The sequence below is a fragment of the Esox lucius genome, chromosome 25, assembly GCF_011004845.1.
Source record: "Esox lucius isolate fEsoLuc1 chromosome 25, fEsoLuc1.pri, whole genome shotgun sequence".
Lineage (NCBI taxonomy): Eukaryota > Metazoa > Chordata > Actinopteri > Esociformes > Esocidae > Esox > Esox lucius.
Genome location: NC_047593.1, coordinates 12,846,591 through 12,858,801, shown reverse-complemented (window position 1 = coordinate 12,858,801; position 12,211 = coordinate 12,846,591). Strand labels below are relative to the sequence as shown.

The 12,211-nt window shown below is 41.5% G+C and overlaps 1 protein-coding gene across 1 annotated transcript; it reads right to left on the bottom strand.

Annotated features, from left to right (window-relative positions):
- Positions 1-531: 531 nt before the first annotated feature.
- LOC105021020 (hydroperoxide isomerase ALOXE3-like) lies at positions 532-11,488 on the bottom strand. The gene is made up of 14 exons (XM_034290914.1): positions 11,387-11,488; positions 10,989-11,199; positions 10,700-10,781; positions 10,380-10,502; positions 7,079-7,182; positions 6,821-6,990; positions 6,513-6,656; positions 5,288-5,491; positions 4,993-5,079; positions 4,573-4,742; positions 4,177-4,298; positions 3,191-3,291; positions 2,204-2,374; positions 532-1,160 (listed from the first exon to the last, which is right to left on the bottom strand). The coding sequence occupies exons 1-14, from the start codon at positions 11,486-11,488 to the stop codon at positions 981-983; spliced, it is 1,971 nt and encodes a 656-aa protein (XP_034146805.1). The 3' UTR covers positions 532-980.
- Positions 11,489-12,211: the final 723 nt, after the last annotated feature.

The window sequence follows — 12,211 nt, the reverse complement described above, 5'->3', positions numbered from 1 at the left end:
CTCGTCTATCAGTACCAGGCATGGCTAACATTGTGCTCCATTTCAGACAAAAGGCTGTTTATCTTTTCTAACCCTCTATGCACCCTAGGGTACTGTTATGCATTCATAATTTGTATTGCCCTGATCATAATTAAAGGCTAAAGAAAATGTGTGTCACTGTCTCACTAAATATATATATATTTAGTAATTGGGGAGAACAAGTATTTGATACACTGCCGATTTTGCAGGTTTTCCCACTTACAAAGCATGTAGAAGTCTGTCATTTTTATCATAGGTACACTTCAACTGACGGAATCTAAAACAAAAATCCAGAAAATCACATTGTATGATTTTTAAGTAATTAATTTGCATTTTATTGCCTAATCATTTAAATTCCATGTAATTTCATGGTTAGTATAATAATGAATATGGCACTGGTGTTGTCAAGCCCGTTTAACTGGATGAAAGACATGTTAAAATGTGAAGAGAGATAGTAATTGTAAAACAATACCAATTGTCCACACTAAATGTGATCTCAGAAAAAAGGTTTTATTACACTAGCATGTTTAAACTGTACCAAAAGGCGTCTTTATACTGCAGCAACATAACAACATTAGGTTCCATTGTTCAGTGAAACCACAGCATACAGAGTCCATTAAAGCCCAAACAATTTTGTACGCATGTCCCAGAGGTTATATTAGGATAAAATCAGGTCATGACACCCGTGTCATTATTGAACTATCCATTCTGGAAAGGAAGTGGGTGAGTAAATAATGGAGATACTGTAGGTTAGGGAAAAGTGTGGGGAAAGAAAAGAGAGTGGGTTGGTGAAGAACTCATAAGATTAAATGTGGATATAATATACGCCAGGGCTCATTTGTAAGAGACAAATGAACATCTAAGTGTTTCTTTTTTCTTTTCAACTGTCATCAGCTTCCAGTGAAACCATTCCGATCAAAACCACTTTAAATGGTTTTCGCTTCTGTAGCACTTGATTCATTTTAGAGGGCTACACTGGTCTCTATATTCTGAGGCTCCAGGTAGGTGTAGGGCAGTTCAAGACGTTCATTCCGGACTTTAATTTCAGCGCTGAAAACCTTCAGCTCATGCTTGAAGTCTTTGATCTTCTGTATTGGGAGCTTCTCAAAAAAATGCTTCTCTTTGTAGTCTCCAAGAAGGACCTGAGGAAGTCAGGAGAGAAGGAAATGTGAGGATGTGACCATAAGGTACTCTATTACCTATATATTGCACCACTTGTCTGCAGCCATATGGAACCTGGCATAAGCAGGACTGAAATAATTTTAGGCAGGGTCATTTCCTGACAAAATTTCACCTCTCATTTAAAGTTCCAAATCAACTGGACACGTAACCTACTACCCTGCCCAATATCTCTGCCACCTCTGAGCATAAAGATATGCCATCTGGTTAGCTGGCTTTCAAGAAATATGGACCAGATTACTAGCTAGCAACATTGATATTATTGTAAATAAAATCCACTGGAATGGCAGTTTCCACATGAGGATTACAAACAGTTTGGAATATAATGATGAATTAGCAGCGGCTGCAGAATTGCATGTTAAATTTTAACAGCGAACTACAAGCTGAAAATAGACATGTTACTCATTAGAATTCAGCTCATCTTGGTCTCACTAGTTAATGTTCTTATGTTGTTGGAGTGGCCATTTGTATAGAAAGCAACATTTTCAGGGTTTTTTGATCAGGACTGGTATGTTCCCAAACATAAGAAACTGCATTGGCATTTTTATTTACTATTTGAAGTAACACATTCAGGGGAATTAAGATTTAGACTTAATTTTTGACCAATATCATTTAGTCTTAGTAAAATTTGTCATTTGAATTATGATCTAGTCTTGTTGTTATGAAGATGATGAATACTGTGTGTAATTTTAGTCTAAATCTACTTTCATTTTACATCCATTTGTGTGTTTACAATGTTGATTCAGAGACTCACTGCTATTGGTCACAACCAGTACACCCTCTCTATCATAGTCGTGGGAAGTAGCGGTGCCTCAGCAGCCCTGACAAGATTTTGAATATATGTTTTAGCTTTGTGTTGTCTGCTATTCTCAACATTTACTTCCTTTAGGAGTCAGATGCAGAACATGTAAGTCGTTCAAAGCAAATAAATTGTCTTCTAACCCTTGAGGTCTTCTAACCCCTGAGGTCTTCTAACCATCACTATACTTTTCTCTTATATACTCACAATGTCAGAGGACGGCTTGCTCAGCAGATACACCGTAGCAATGCCTTTAGCGGTGGTATTGATGTCTGGGAAAGTCTGCAGCATGGTCTTCTCAGTACACTGCCCCTTAGTGGTAGGAGGAGGTAGCTGCAGCGCAGTGGGGAAGTTGGGCATCCAGCCTCCAAAATCAAACTGGAATGACAATGGTGAAATATATCAAACCCCTTACCTGTGTCTTTCTTGTGAGACAGTGACTTCATCAGTTCTGTTTGTGCTCTGTGTGTGTTTGTGCTAGAGGCCTACTGTTCTTTATTCTAGTCTTTATTCTAGTCTATTTTAGTCATAGAATTTCTTGAACTAGTGTATTTATTTGGATTCTGCCAATGTATAGAGGATTTACTGGTTTAAGTATTGAGTTCCTGAAATGTTACTGATCCCCTCTGAATAACAAAAGGAAGAATGTTGGATGTGTTGCAAATGTGGAAAATGAAGAATGAGGTGTTGAGGTATACGTAAACCTTTAGTCAGAATGGGGTAAACGTGGCTCACTGAGTTTTAGGATACTCAACACACAACAGCTGGCAGGGAGGGATTAGGAGCATAACAGACCAGGCAGATTATTAGCCTCACCCATTCTTGTATAAGTATTGAATGTATTTCCAACTGACCTTAGAGTCTCATGGTTTATTCTGTAAGCTGTGATTCCTCTCTCCTTGCAAGTTAATAAAGGCTGTTAATTGTGCAATAGAGTTTTCCTCTGTCTTACCTACCATATTCAAAACTGTATGGACTATCGAAATTGCCTTCATTAGACTAACATATACTAGCAAATCAGCCAGCATAAGGCATTCATGTATTGCAATGCATTAGGCTGTTGTGGGATGTAGTGTTTGATCAGAGTAAAAAGCAACAAATAGACAAAAGGCACAAAGACATCTGTAATAATGCAGCAATCGGAGGTCCATATTAATAAGTTACCTACAGTCATTTTTTTAAATGTTTAATTACCTGCCCGTTGTTAACAGCAGCATGTTGGACAGACACTGTGAAGATCACCATGGTGAGAAACTTGACCAGCTCTGTCACTAAACTGAAAGAGTTTGGGATTCCTGCACAGAGAAGACAAGTCACTTCATTCAGTCACTGAATTGAAATTCAGCAAATGGAAAAACATAAAACAATTGAGCAATGGACATTCATAATGAGAAATTATGAAATCAACAATCCACATTTAATATGATACTTTTAAGATGCAGCGATACAGTGTCAACATTTGGAAAAGGTGTCTTATTTTTCCCGGAATGCGTAAGCAGATCCGACCAAGAAGAGCGAATGTATCGTGAGTGACTGTGTGACTACCCATTGTTAAACACCGTAGCGGTTAGAGACGCAGACTGCCACATAGTCGATCGGGGTTCGATCCTTGCCACGGACCAAACTAAGTAGGCATTAGGATTTATTCAGGATAGGCTAGAGCTTCAGTAGCTGCGTTACAGTCTAAAGTAAAACTGTTTGTAGTTATATTGCAATGGATGAACTGCACCGACAAGCACCATTTTGAGCGTTTTGACAAGTACCATAACATAGCGGTTCAAGACAAATGCTGTCACATTGGACACCGCAGATAGAATCCAGCCAGGGCAACAACATTCACTCCTAATCGTGGGCTGGCTGAACTAGGCTGGTTTCTTTATTTAATTTTTTTTCAACAACTACGGCAGAGTAGGTAAGCTTTCAAAGCTAATCCATACCAAGCCATTATGCTATTTTGGGGTTAACTGATTTGAGATCATGTTTATTCATTGCACAACCTCAGTAAGCTTGCAGGAAAGCAATTTCTAATTATTCATTATGTGTTAAGCAATGTGCACAGTATGTGTTTTTGCAATGCATCAAAGGCCAACTTATTTTTCATAAAAAAGTTCTATACACACATTACAAGTAAATTCCATTTGAAATTATAAATTAAAGGTGAAGATTGATAGAAGTATAACCTGTGCTGGCGTTGGACAGGAACCCATTGAAGAAGATATCTTTTATCCAATTCTGCAGTTCACTATCCTTCTGGACATCTGAGTCGCTGGTATAGTAGCGACCAATCACACTCCGAACAAACCTGTACAAAACCACAGGACAACCTCAGGCAATAAGTAAATATGATTGAATAGCAGACCATTTTTGCCACTGATATCATTTATGACAATGTTGTGGTGCAAAGTAGCACATTTATTGTCTGTGCCACTACATGCTGGACATTAACACAGTTGTTACTGCAAGGCCATGTATTGCAAAATCTGATTCATGTTGCTAAATAATAGAGTTATATGATGATCTTGCACAGATCTGGTGTCTTTCTCATTTGAAAATATATGGACTTGTAAACAAACTACCTGTGGATGATGTCCCACAACTTGAGTCCATCGTCCCTGTAGTAGAAGTTGGGGATGTCGTCCATTCCTCGTGCAGTGATGTCCTCCGGTATGCAGAGGGAGCTGTAAGTCAACTCGGCCACTGCTTTCTTCAGGTACTCTAACATCCCCGGACCTCCAATACTAGCATTCTTCAAGACAGGTTGAAGAGTTCCCTTTCTCAATTTGGTTATTTGTTTTTGTCATTTACCTATATTGTTATTTTATCTGAAATAATCAGTTTAATATTTTTGTTGAATACATTTTTTTTGTTGAGAAGGGTTATATAATTAAGCGGTTAATTCACTGCTAGTGTTAACAGATATTCAAGTTTCCACTACCAAAGTTACACCCCATTACAATGGGTAGTGTACTAGATCATGAGAATAGAATAGAATGTACCAGTGTGATCGCCCCAGTCTTTGATATGAGACTCTTTCTTGCCATAATGTTGATCTGCAGAGTGTAGCGGAAGTGAGAGATCAGGAGCTATGGAGAAATATGGAACAATTTGACATGAAATACCCACAAGTCTAGTGTACTGTACTAATTACTTGTGTATGCAATATTGAGTAAAACAATTTTTTCACAATTTTTCTCATAAATAATAATTATTAACATATTGAGTTGATAGGTAAAGTATAACTGATATTTTACTAATCCAATCTCATGGTGTAATTGCACAGCTGCCATGTACCTTGTAGATAGGATGCACCATTGGCAGGTTACGTAGCGTGGACACAGCAAACACCTCAGCCAGCAGGTGAGTCCTGAGCAGGTGTGAGTTGAGCTCATGTTCAGAGAAGTCGGCGTTCCTCACAAAGGTCTTGGCCAGGAGCCAATCGTACTCCGAGTCGGTGGGAAGGAAGATCGGGTTTTCCTCAGAAGGCTCTTGCTTCAGCTGTAAAAAGAAAACAATACATAGTTTGCTTCATTAATTAGTCATATTTTAAAGAGGTTGTATGGAAGTTAATGTGTTGCCTGTAATGGTTTATTAAGAGGTCAGATGCTAATTGATATACAGTCCTCATCCCCCTTGCAGCTGTCAAAAAAAAAAAATAATGTAATCGTGTCAAAGCTGCAACTAGACCTACATTCATATGAAAGACATTAAAAACAGTATTTTTTGGTATGTTTGGTAGTTATAAACATACGTCATTTAAACTACACACAAGTATAAAGCATCTCAGCGATGTCTCTGGGCGTTACTGACTCAAAAGTAGGAAATTGGTCAAAAGATTTGTGCTTCTCACTGAACGACTCAAAGATCTGATTCAGTAAAGAGTTGAACTTCCCACAACTAGTCATCATTGGCAGAGTAATACTTTAGCATGGAAAAGCCCAAGGTATTTACTAAAATGTATGTGTTTTTGGCATACAGTAACTGGTAAAATATTGGTAAAACGAAGAGCTTTAGGTGTAGGGACAATTGCATTCTTAACAAAAAAAAAAGACTCTCAATGCTAGTAGCCTAATTATAGTTGTAATGAAATCACTCCATTCATTTTTATGTAGGAATGTGCTAACATGCTAAATATTTGTACTACTCTAATTATTAAATAATATTTTTATTTTGGGTTGTGCCACCAAATCATTCGCTGGTGGCACGAACTGAAAGACCCAGTCCTACATCAACTGTTGTCTCTCAGTACTACAAAAAGGGGGGAAAAGTTTATGAATGCCATGTACATATAGATACATTTTATAGAAAATGAATAGTCTGAAGTTGATGTAATTTTCTTGTAGTGTCCTGCTTGTCCTAATATGAAACCAAGTTTAAAAACAGGAGTGTAGCCAGTTTTGTTGTTGCAAAAATAGTTTTGTGTATATTGTTCATGAAATCAGTTTTTGTGTGTTAGATTTTATGAAAACAAAAAATGTGGGCATTGTATGTCTATATTTCCCTCTTATGTGAAATGCACCTGGATTGCAATGGGCATGAGCTTCTCCTCCGGGGTCATGTAAAGCAAGCACAGCGGAGCAGCCAAGTAGTGTTGTTTCCCGTTGATCACATTTGCCGTCACTCCTTGAAGGTGTTTGTAGTCAACCAAGAAGATGTTTCCATCCTTTTAGGTAAGGGCATTAAGTGGAGTTGTAGAAGATCAAGATCAAATCATGGCCATGCCAAAGATACTGGTACTAACACAATTTACAACATTACATTCAACTTGGTAAGAAGTATAATACAATAACTGAACTGTGAGCGGCAACCAATTTAGTTGGTACCAACCTGCATCTCTTCCTCCAGGCTTTTTTCTGAAAGGGAAGCCTTCACCATGTCTTCTGTAACAGGGAAGTTATCTGGGAGCTTGGTACAGCGATTGATCATCATTGGGTTTATGCCGTTCAAAAACTGGTACCCGAAAAACTCATCCTTTTTCCAGTTCTTTTCAATGTATTCTAGAGTGATACAAAATGAACATTTGTCAAATTTAACTTTGGGATAAATTATTGAGTTGCTAATGCATACCACCTGAGTTGTCCTTACCATAGACTTTTGTCTTACGGCAATTGAATACATGACTAAGTTCTTCTAGGTTTTTCCATTGTTCCTTGTTTGTGGATAATCCTTGTAGATTCAGCTCCACCATTCTTCCAGGATAGAGGAGGACATGTAGTTTAGCATTAGAAAGGTAAATGGCAGACCATGCCGAGGATATCATTATTGTCATCATATATTCCTCCATATTCTAAAGGTGCCCACCACCCTGGCCAAATTCTCCACTCCTGACAATATCCCAATACTCTGAAACAGGATAATAGCATCACTGTAAAGGACATGTTACAGGTATGTTGGGGATTTGTCAATGTACATGATTGGTCTCATTCATTTTATGATGTTGCTTCTTAATTGTGAACATACAGTAAATCGATTTGTATAACTCACACACGGGATTATTCTTTCTCAGAATATTACATTTTCACTGTTATGCTTATAGTCTTAATGTTGTACTCAAACTATTACATTTTTTTAAAAAGAAAGTAATTTAATCCTTATCATATCATTTAATCCGCAATTTGTAATTAAGACATTCCAAATAACCGAGTCTCCTGTCAGAGAGATCTTTAACTCCCACCTCCGGCAGAGCTTTGACTGGATCCCGAGGGAGGCTGGAGATATTGAGTCCGAGTGGACCATGTTCTCCACCGCCATTGTCGAAGCGGCCGCTCGGAGCTGTGGCCGTAAGGTCTCCGGTGCCTGTCGAGGCGGCAATCCCCGAACCCGGTGGTGGACACCGGAAGTAAGGGATGCTGTCAAGCTGAAGAAGGAGTCCTATCAGGCCTGGTTGGCTTGTGGGACTCCAGAGGCAGCTGACGGGTACCGACAGGCCAAGCGGACTGCAGCCCGGGTGGTTGTGGAGGCAAAAACACGGGCCTGGGAGGAGTTCGGTGAGGCCATGGAGAAGGACTATCGGCTGGCCTCGAAGAGATTCTGGCAAACCATCCGGCGCCTCAGGAGAGGGAAACAGTGCCCTACCAACGCTGTTTACAGTAGAGGTGGGCAGCGGTTGACCTCAACTGGGGATGTCGTCGGGCGGTGGAAGGAGTACTTCGAGAATCTCCTCAATCCCGCCGTCACGTCTTCCATTGAGGAAGCAGAGGATGAGGGCTCAGAGGTGGACTCGTCCATCACCCGGGCTGAAGTCACCGAGGTGGTTAAGAAACTCCTCGGTGGCAAGGCACCGGGGGTGGATGAGATCCGCCCTGAGTACCTCAAGTCTCTGGATGTTGTGGGGCTGTCTTGGCTGACCCGCCTGTGCAACATCGCGTGGCAGTCGGGGACAGTGCCTCTGGGATGGCAGACCGGGGTGGTGGTCCCTCTTTTTAAGAAGGGGGACCGGAGGGTGTGTTCCAACTATAGGGGGATCACACTTCTCAGCCTCCCCGGGAAAGTCTATGCCAGGGTTCTGGAGAGGAGAATACGGCCGATAGTAGAACCTCGGATTCAGGAGGAACAGTGTGGTTTTCGTCCAGGCCGTGGAACACTGGACCAGCTCTATACCCTCTACAGGGTCATGGAGGGTTCATGGGAGTTTGCCCAACCAGTCCACATGTGTTTTGTGGATTTGGAGAAGGCATTCGACTGTGTCCCTCGCGGCATCCTGTGGAGAGTGCTTCGGGAATATGGGGTCCTGGGTCCTTTGCTAAGGGCTGTCAGGTCCCTGTACGACCGAAGCAGGAGCTTGGTCCGCATTGCCGGCAGTAAGTCAGACTTGTTCCCTGTGCATTTTGGACTCCGGCAGGGCTGCTCTTTGTCACCGGTTCTGTTCGTAATTTTTATGGACAGAATTTCTAGGCGCAGCCAGGGGCCGGAGGGTGTCAGGTTTGGGGACCACACGATTTCGTCTCTGCTCTTTGCGGATGATGTTGTCGTGTTGGCCCCTTCTAACCAGGACCTTCAGCATGCGCTGGGACGGTTTGCAGCCGAGTGTGAAGCGGTGGGGATGAAAATCAGTACCTCCAAATCCGAGGCCATGGTCCTCAGTCGGAAAAGGGTGGCTTGCCCACTTCAGGTTGGTGGAGAGTGCCTGCCTCAAGTGGAGGAGTTTAAGTATCTAGGGGTCCTGTTCACGAGTGAGGGAAGGATGGAACGGGAGATTGACAGACGGATCGGTGCAGCTTCTGCAGTAATGCGGTCGATGTATCGGTCTGTCGTGGTGAAGAAAGAGCTGGCGAGAGGGAAGTCTGGGCATCCCTGCTTAGACTGCTGCCCCCGCGACCCGGCCCCGGATAAGCGGAAGATGATGCTATGCTATGCTATGCAAATAATCCACAAGCAGCCCCAGGTCTTGACACTTCCACCACCATGCATTGACTTTTGGGATTAGGTTATTTTGGTGGTAGGCAGTGTTGTTTTTTGCCAGACACAGCGGTTTCCATTGTGGCCAAAAATGTCAATATTGGACTAATCTGTACAGAGAATGGATTTCTAGTAACCTTCAGGTTTGTCCTGGTGGTGTCTGGCAAAGTTAGGCAGACTGTTTGGTTCTTTTCTGACATCAGAGGGTTCTTTCTATCAACTCCCCCATGAATGCCATTTCGATTCAGTGTTCTTGTTATTGTTGAAACAATAACTTGAGATGCAGAAGGGCTGCTGCAAACTTCAGTTATGTTTGGGTTGGCATTTACCAGATTTATTATATTTCTGTTGGCTCGTTGGGATATTTTGGATAGACGTACACTTCTACGGCGAGTTGCTTTCGTGTTAAATGCTCTCCATTTGTAAATGATTTGCCTGACAGTGGACTGATGGAGCTCAAATCTTCTTGAGATTTATAGCCTTTCCCATCCTGATATGCTCTGAGATGTCCTTTCTTCTTGGCATGGTGTGTTTTGCATTCACCGGTATAGCTTACACCAAATTGACCAGGTTTCTTTTCTACAGGTCCCTCCTTTGATTGGTTAATTTGGTACCCAATTATTTACCCACCTGATTCCATAGCCGTGGCTAGTAGGGGTTCTGTGAGTGCTGCAGCCCCCCCCTGACGCAGCCTCGCCCACCCCCCTCACAGTCCCACCTGACGACATTCTGACAATCACATATTTCTGTCCATCCTGGATGCACGTAGGTAGCCCGGTGTTTAGTCGGCAAATCATTATGGGGGTTGAGCATACATTGCCCATGATTTCTATAGCCTGATTAAATATAGATCTCATGGTGAACACAATTGCACAAGGGTTTCACATACCTTCAAGCATCACTGTATAATGTTGTACTCGGAGTCAGTGTAGGATTTCTTCCAGAACACCAAGCATACAAATGGTTGACAGTTTGTGCTTTTACTTACGCATTGAGGAAGGTGAACTTGAACTCAGAATCCTTGGTGAAAGAGAAGCGGACCTCATCGGGGAGATCAGAAACACTGTCAGCTTTAATTATGTTAGGCAGGCCGTCTGCATAGATACTCCACCTGAAAGGAATTGATGTTGTACCGTGAATCAAGACAATCTGTTCACTAAATGACACTGCAAACTGGTAGCTTCGGTGATTTACTATATTTACTAAATGATGTACTCTGACTGTAATTCTGAAAACATTGGATGTGGTTTAGACTTGTTGTATCTGGTAAATAAGTGTTTTTCTAGAATTAAGGAATTGGTCCCTCACTGGTATGCTTGATGACGGATCTTGAGCTCCTCTTCTCTCTCCTTTAGGGCTCTTGGGCAGGTGTCATTGAAAATCAGCTTACCTTATAAACAAAAGTCCCAATAAGTTTAGCTCTTTTTTTGGATTAGTCAAACTGTTAAGAGGGCAACAGTGTTATTATCATTACCCCATGAATAAGGTCCCTATGAGACATCTCACCAAAAACTACAAATTACATTCTACCAGCTGACATGGATGTCACAATATCAGCCTTAAACCTACACATATAACCGTATACCATCATACTGACCAGAGGCCTCTCTATATACCAGTCTCTCTGAGCCTGAGAGCCAATTGTAACAGGGGAAGTGTCTGGTGCTTCCCTCTGGGGTGGTCACCACTACTTTAGAGCAGAACCAGTTATCGTTGATGTAGGCAAGCAGGGCATACGGCTTTGTTTCTAGCGCCACAAACTCCAGAAGGCCCAGGGAAGATGGACAGGCCACTTGATGTTCAATCACCTATAGAGAGATAAAGAGATTCAAATGTTTAAATCATCCCTAAAAGCAAAACCCTCTCGATGTCACCTTGCAAGTTGAGCCCACACCTAGAGGTCCCGGTCACAGGTCTCAGGACTACTTGGCCTGATGACTCCTAGATGTCCCCTTTCCCCAGTGATACTTTCTATTGATTGATAACATAACTTACAGAGTCTTGGCATGCAGTTTCTTTGATGTAGGTCCAGTCACTTTCTCCCTTGGTACCAGACAGTTGAATGTAGATACTGTTATAGGTGCCGGCATGCAGCATATTCCCAGTATGCAGTTCCACTTTGTAATTCACCATGATGATTCTATGAGACCTATATAATTCTAGACCAAAAAGACAATGTATTAGACACACAGCAGCATACCTTAACAAGATACAGTTAATGGATCCATATGAGACATGTTTGCTGGGTTCCTTTATGTACACAAAATATACAAGTGAACATTCAACTTCTTATCCTTCAGCCACTGCTCTGGTTAAATGTCTGGTTTATCTGGTTTAATGTGTTTTTTGAGTTGTGAGGTAGTGACTTTCTATACACACTACAGCAGTAATAGGGCTGGGTGATATCTACAATCACAGTATCGCAATAAGTGGACAATATGATGGTTTAAAAAAGTTTGGATGCTGCGTAAAATGCTCATAAAAACAGAATGCAATGAACATTCACCCCTATATACAGCTCTGGAAAAAAATAAGAGACCACCGCACCTTTTTTTCCTTTCCAAAAAGTTGAAAAGGAAAGTTTTGAGTGAGGAACAGAAGCGTTCAATTTGCAGTGGTCTCTTAATTTTAACCCTTCTGTTCCTGATTTAACCCCACTGGTTGAAAACCTTCCTTTTCAACCAGTGCCATCTGAGGGGCGAAGATCACGGTTATCCAGTATTTGTTTTTGGCCCAGTCACTTGCGGCACAGAGATACGCAGATGGATCTCCAGATTTAATATGTTGTCTTTGTAATATTTTCTATTAAATATAGGGGTT

Excerpts from the sequence above, each read along its gene's own strand:
- LOC105021020 (XM_034290914.1), bottom strand. The coding sequence starts at position 11,488 with ATGCTGCATGCCGGCACCTATAACAGTATCTACATTCAACTGTCTGGT. Across the intron at positions 4,743-4,992 it reads AGACTGGGGCGATCACACTG|AATGCTAGTATTGGAGGTCC; the intron begins GTACATTCTATT and ends CCTGTCTTGAAG. Across the intron at positions 1,161-2,203 it reads GCAAGCCGTCCTCTGACATT|GTCCTTCTTGGAGACTACAA; the intron begins GTGAGTATATAA and ends TGACTTCCTCAG.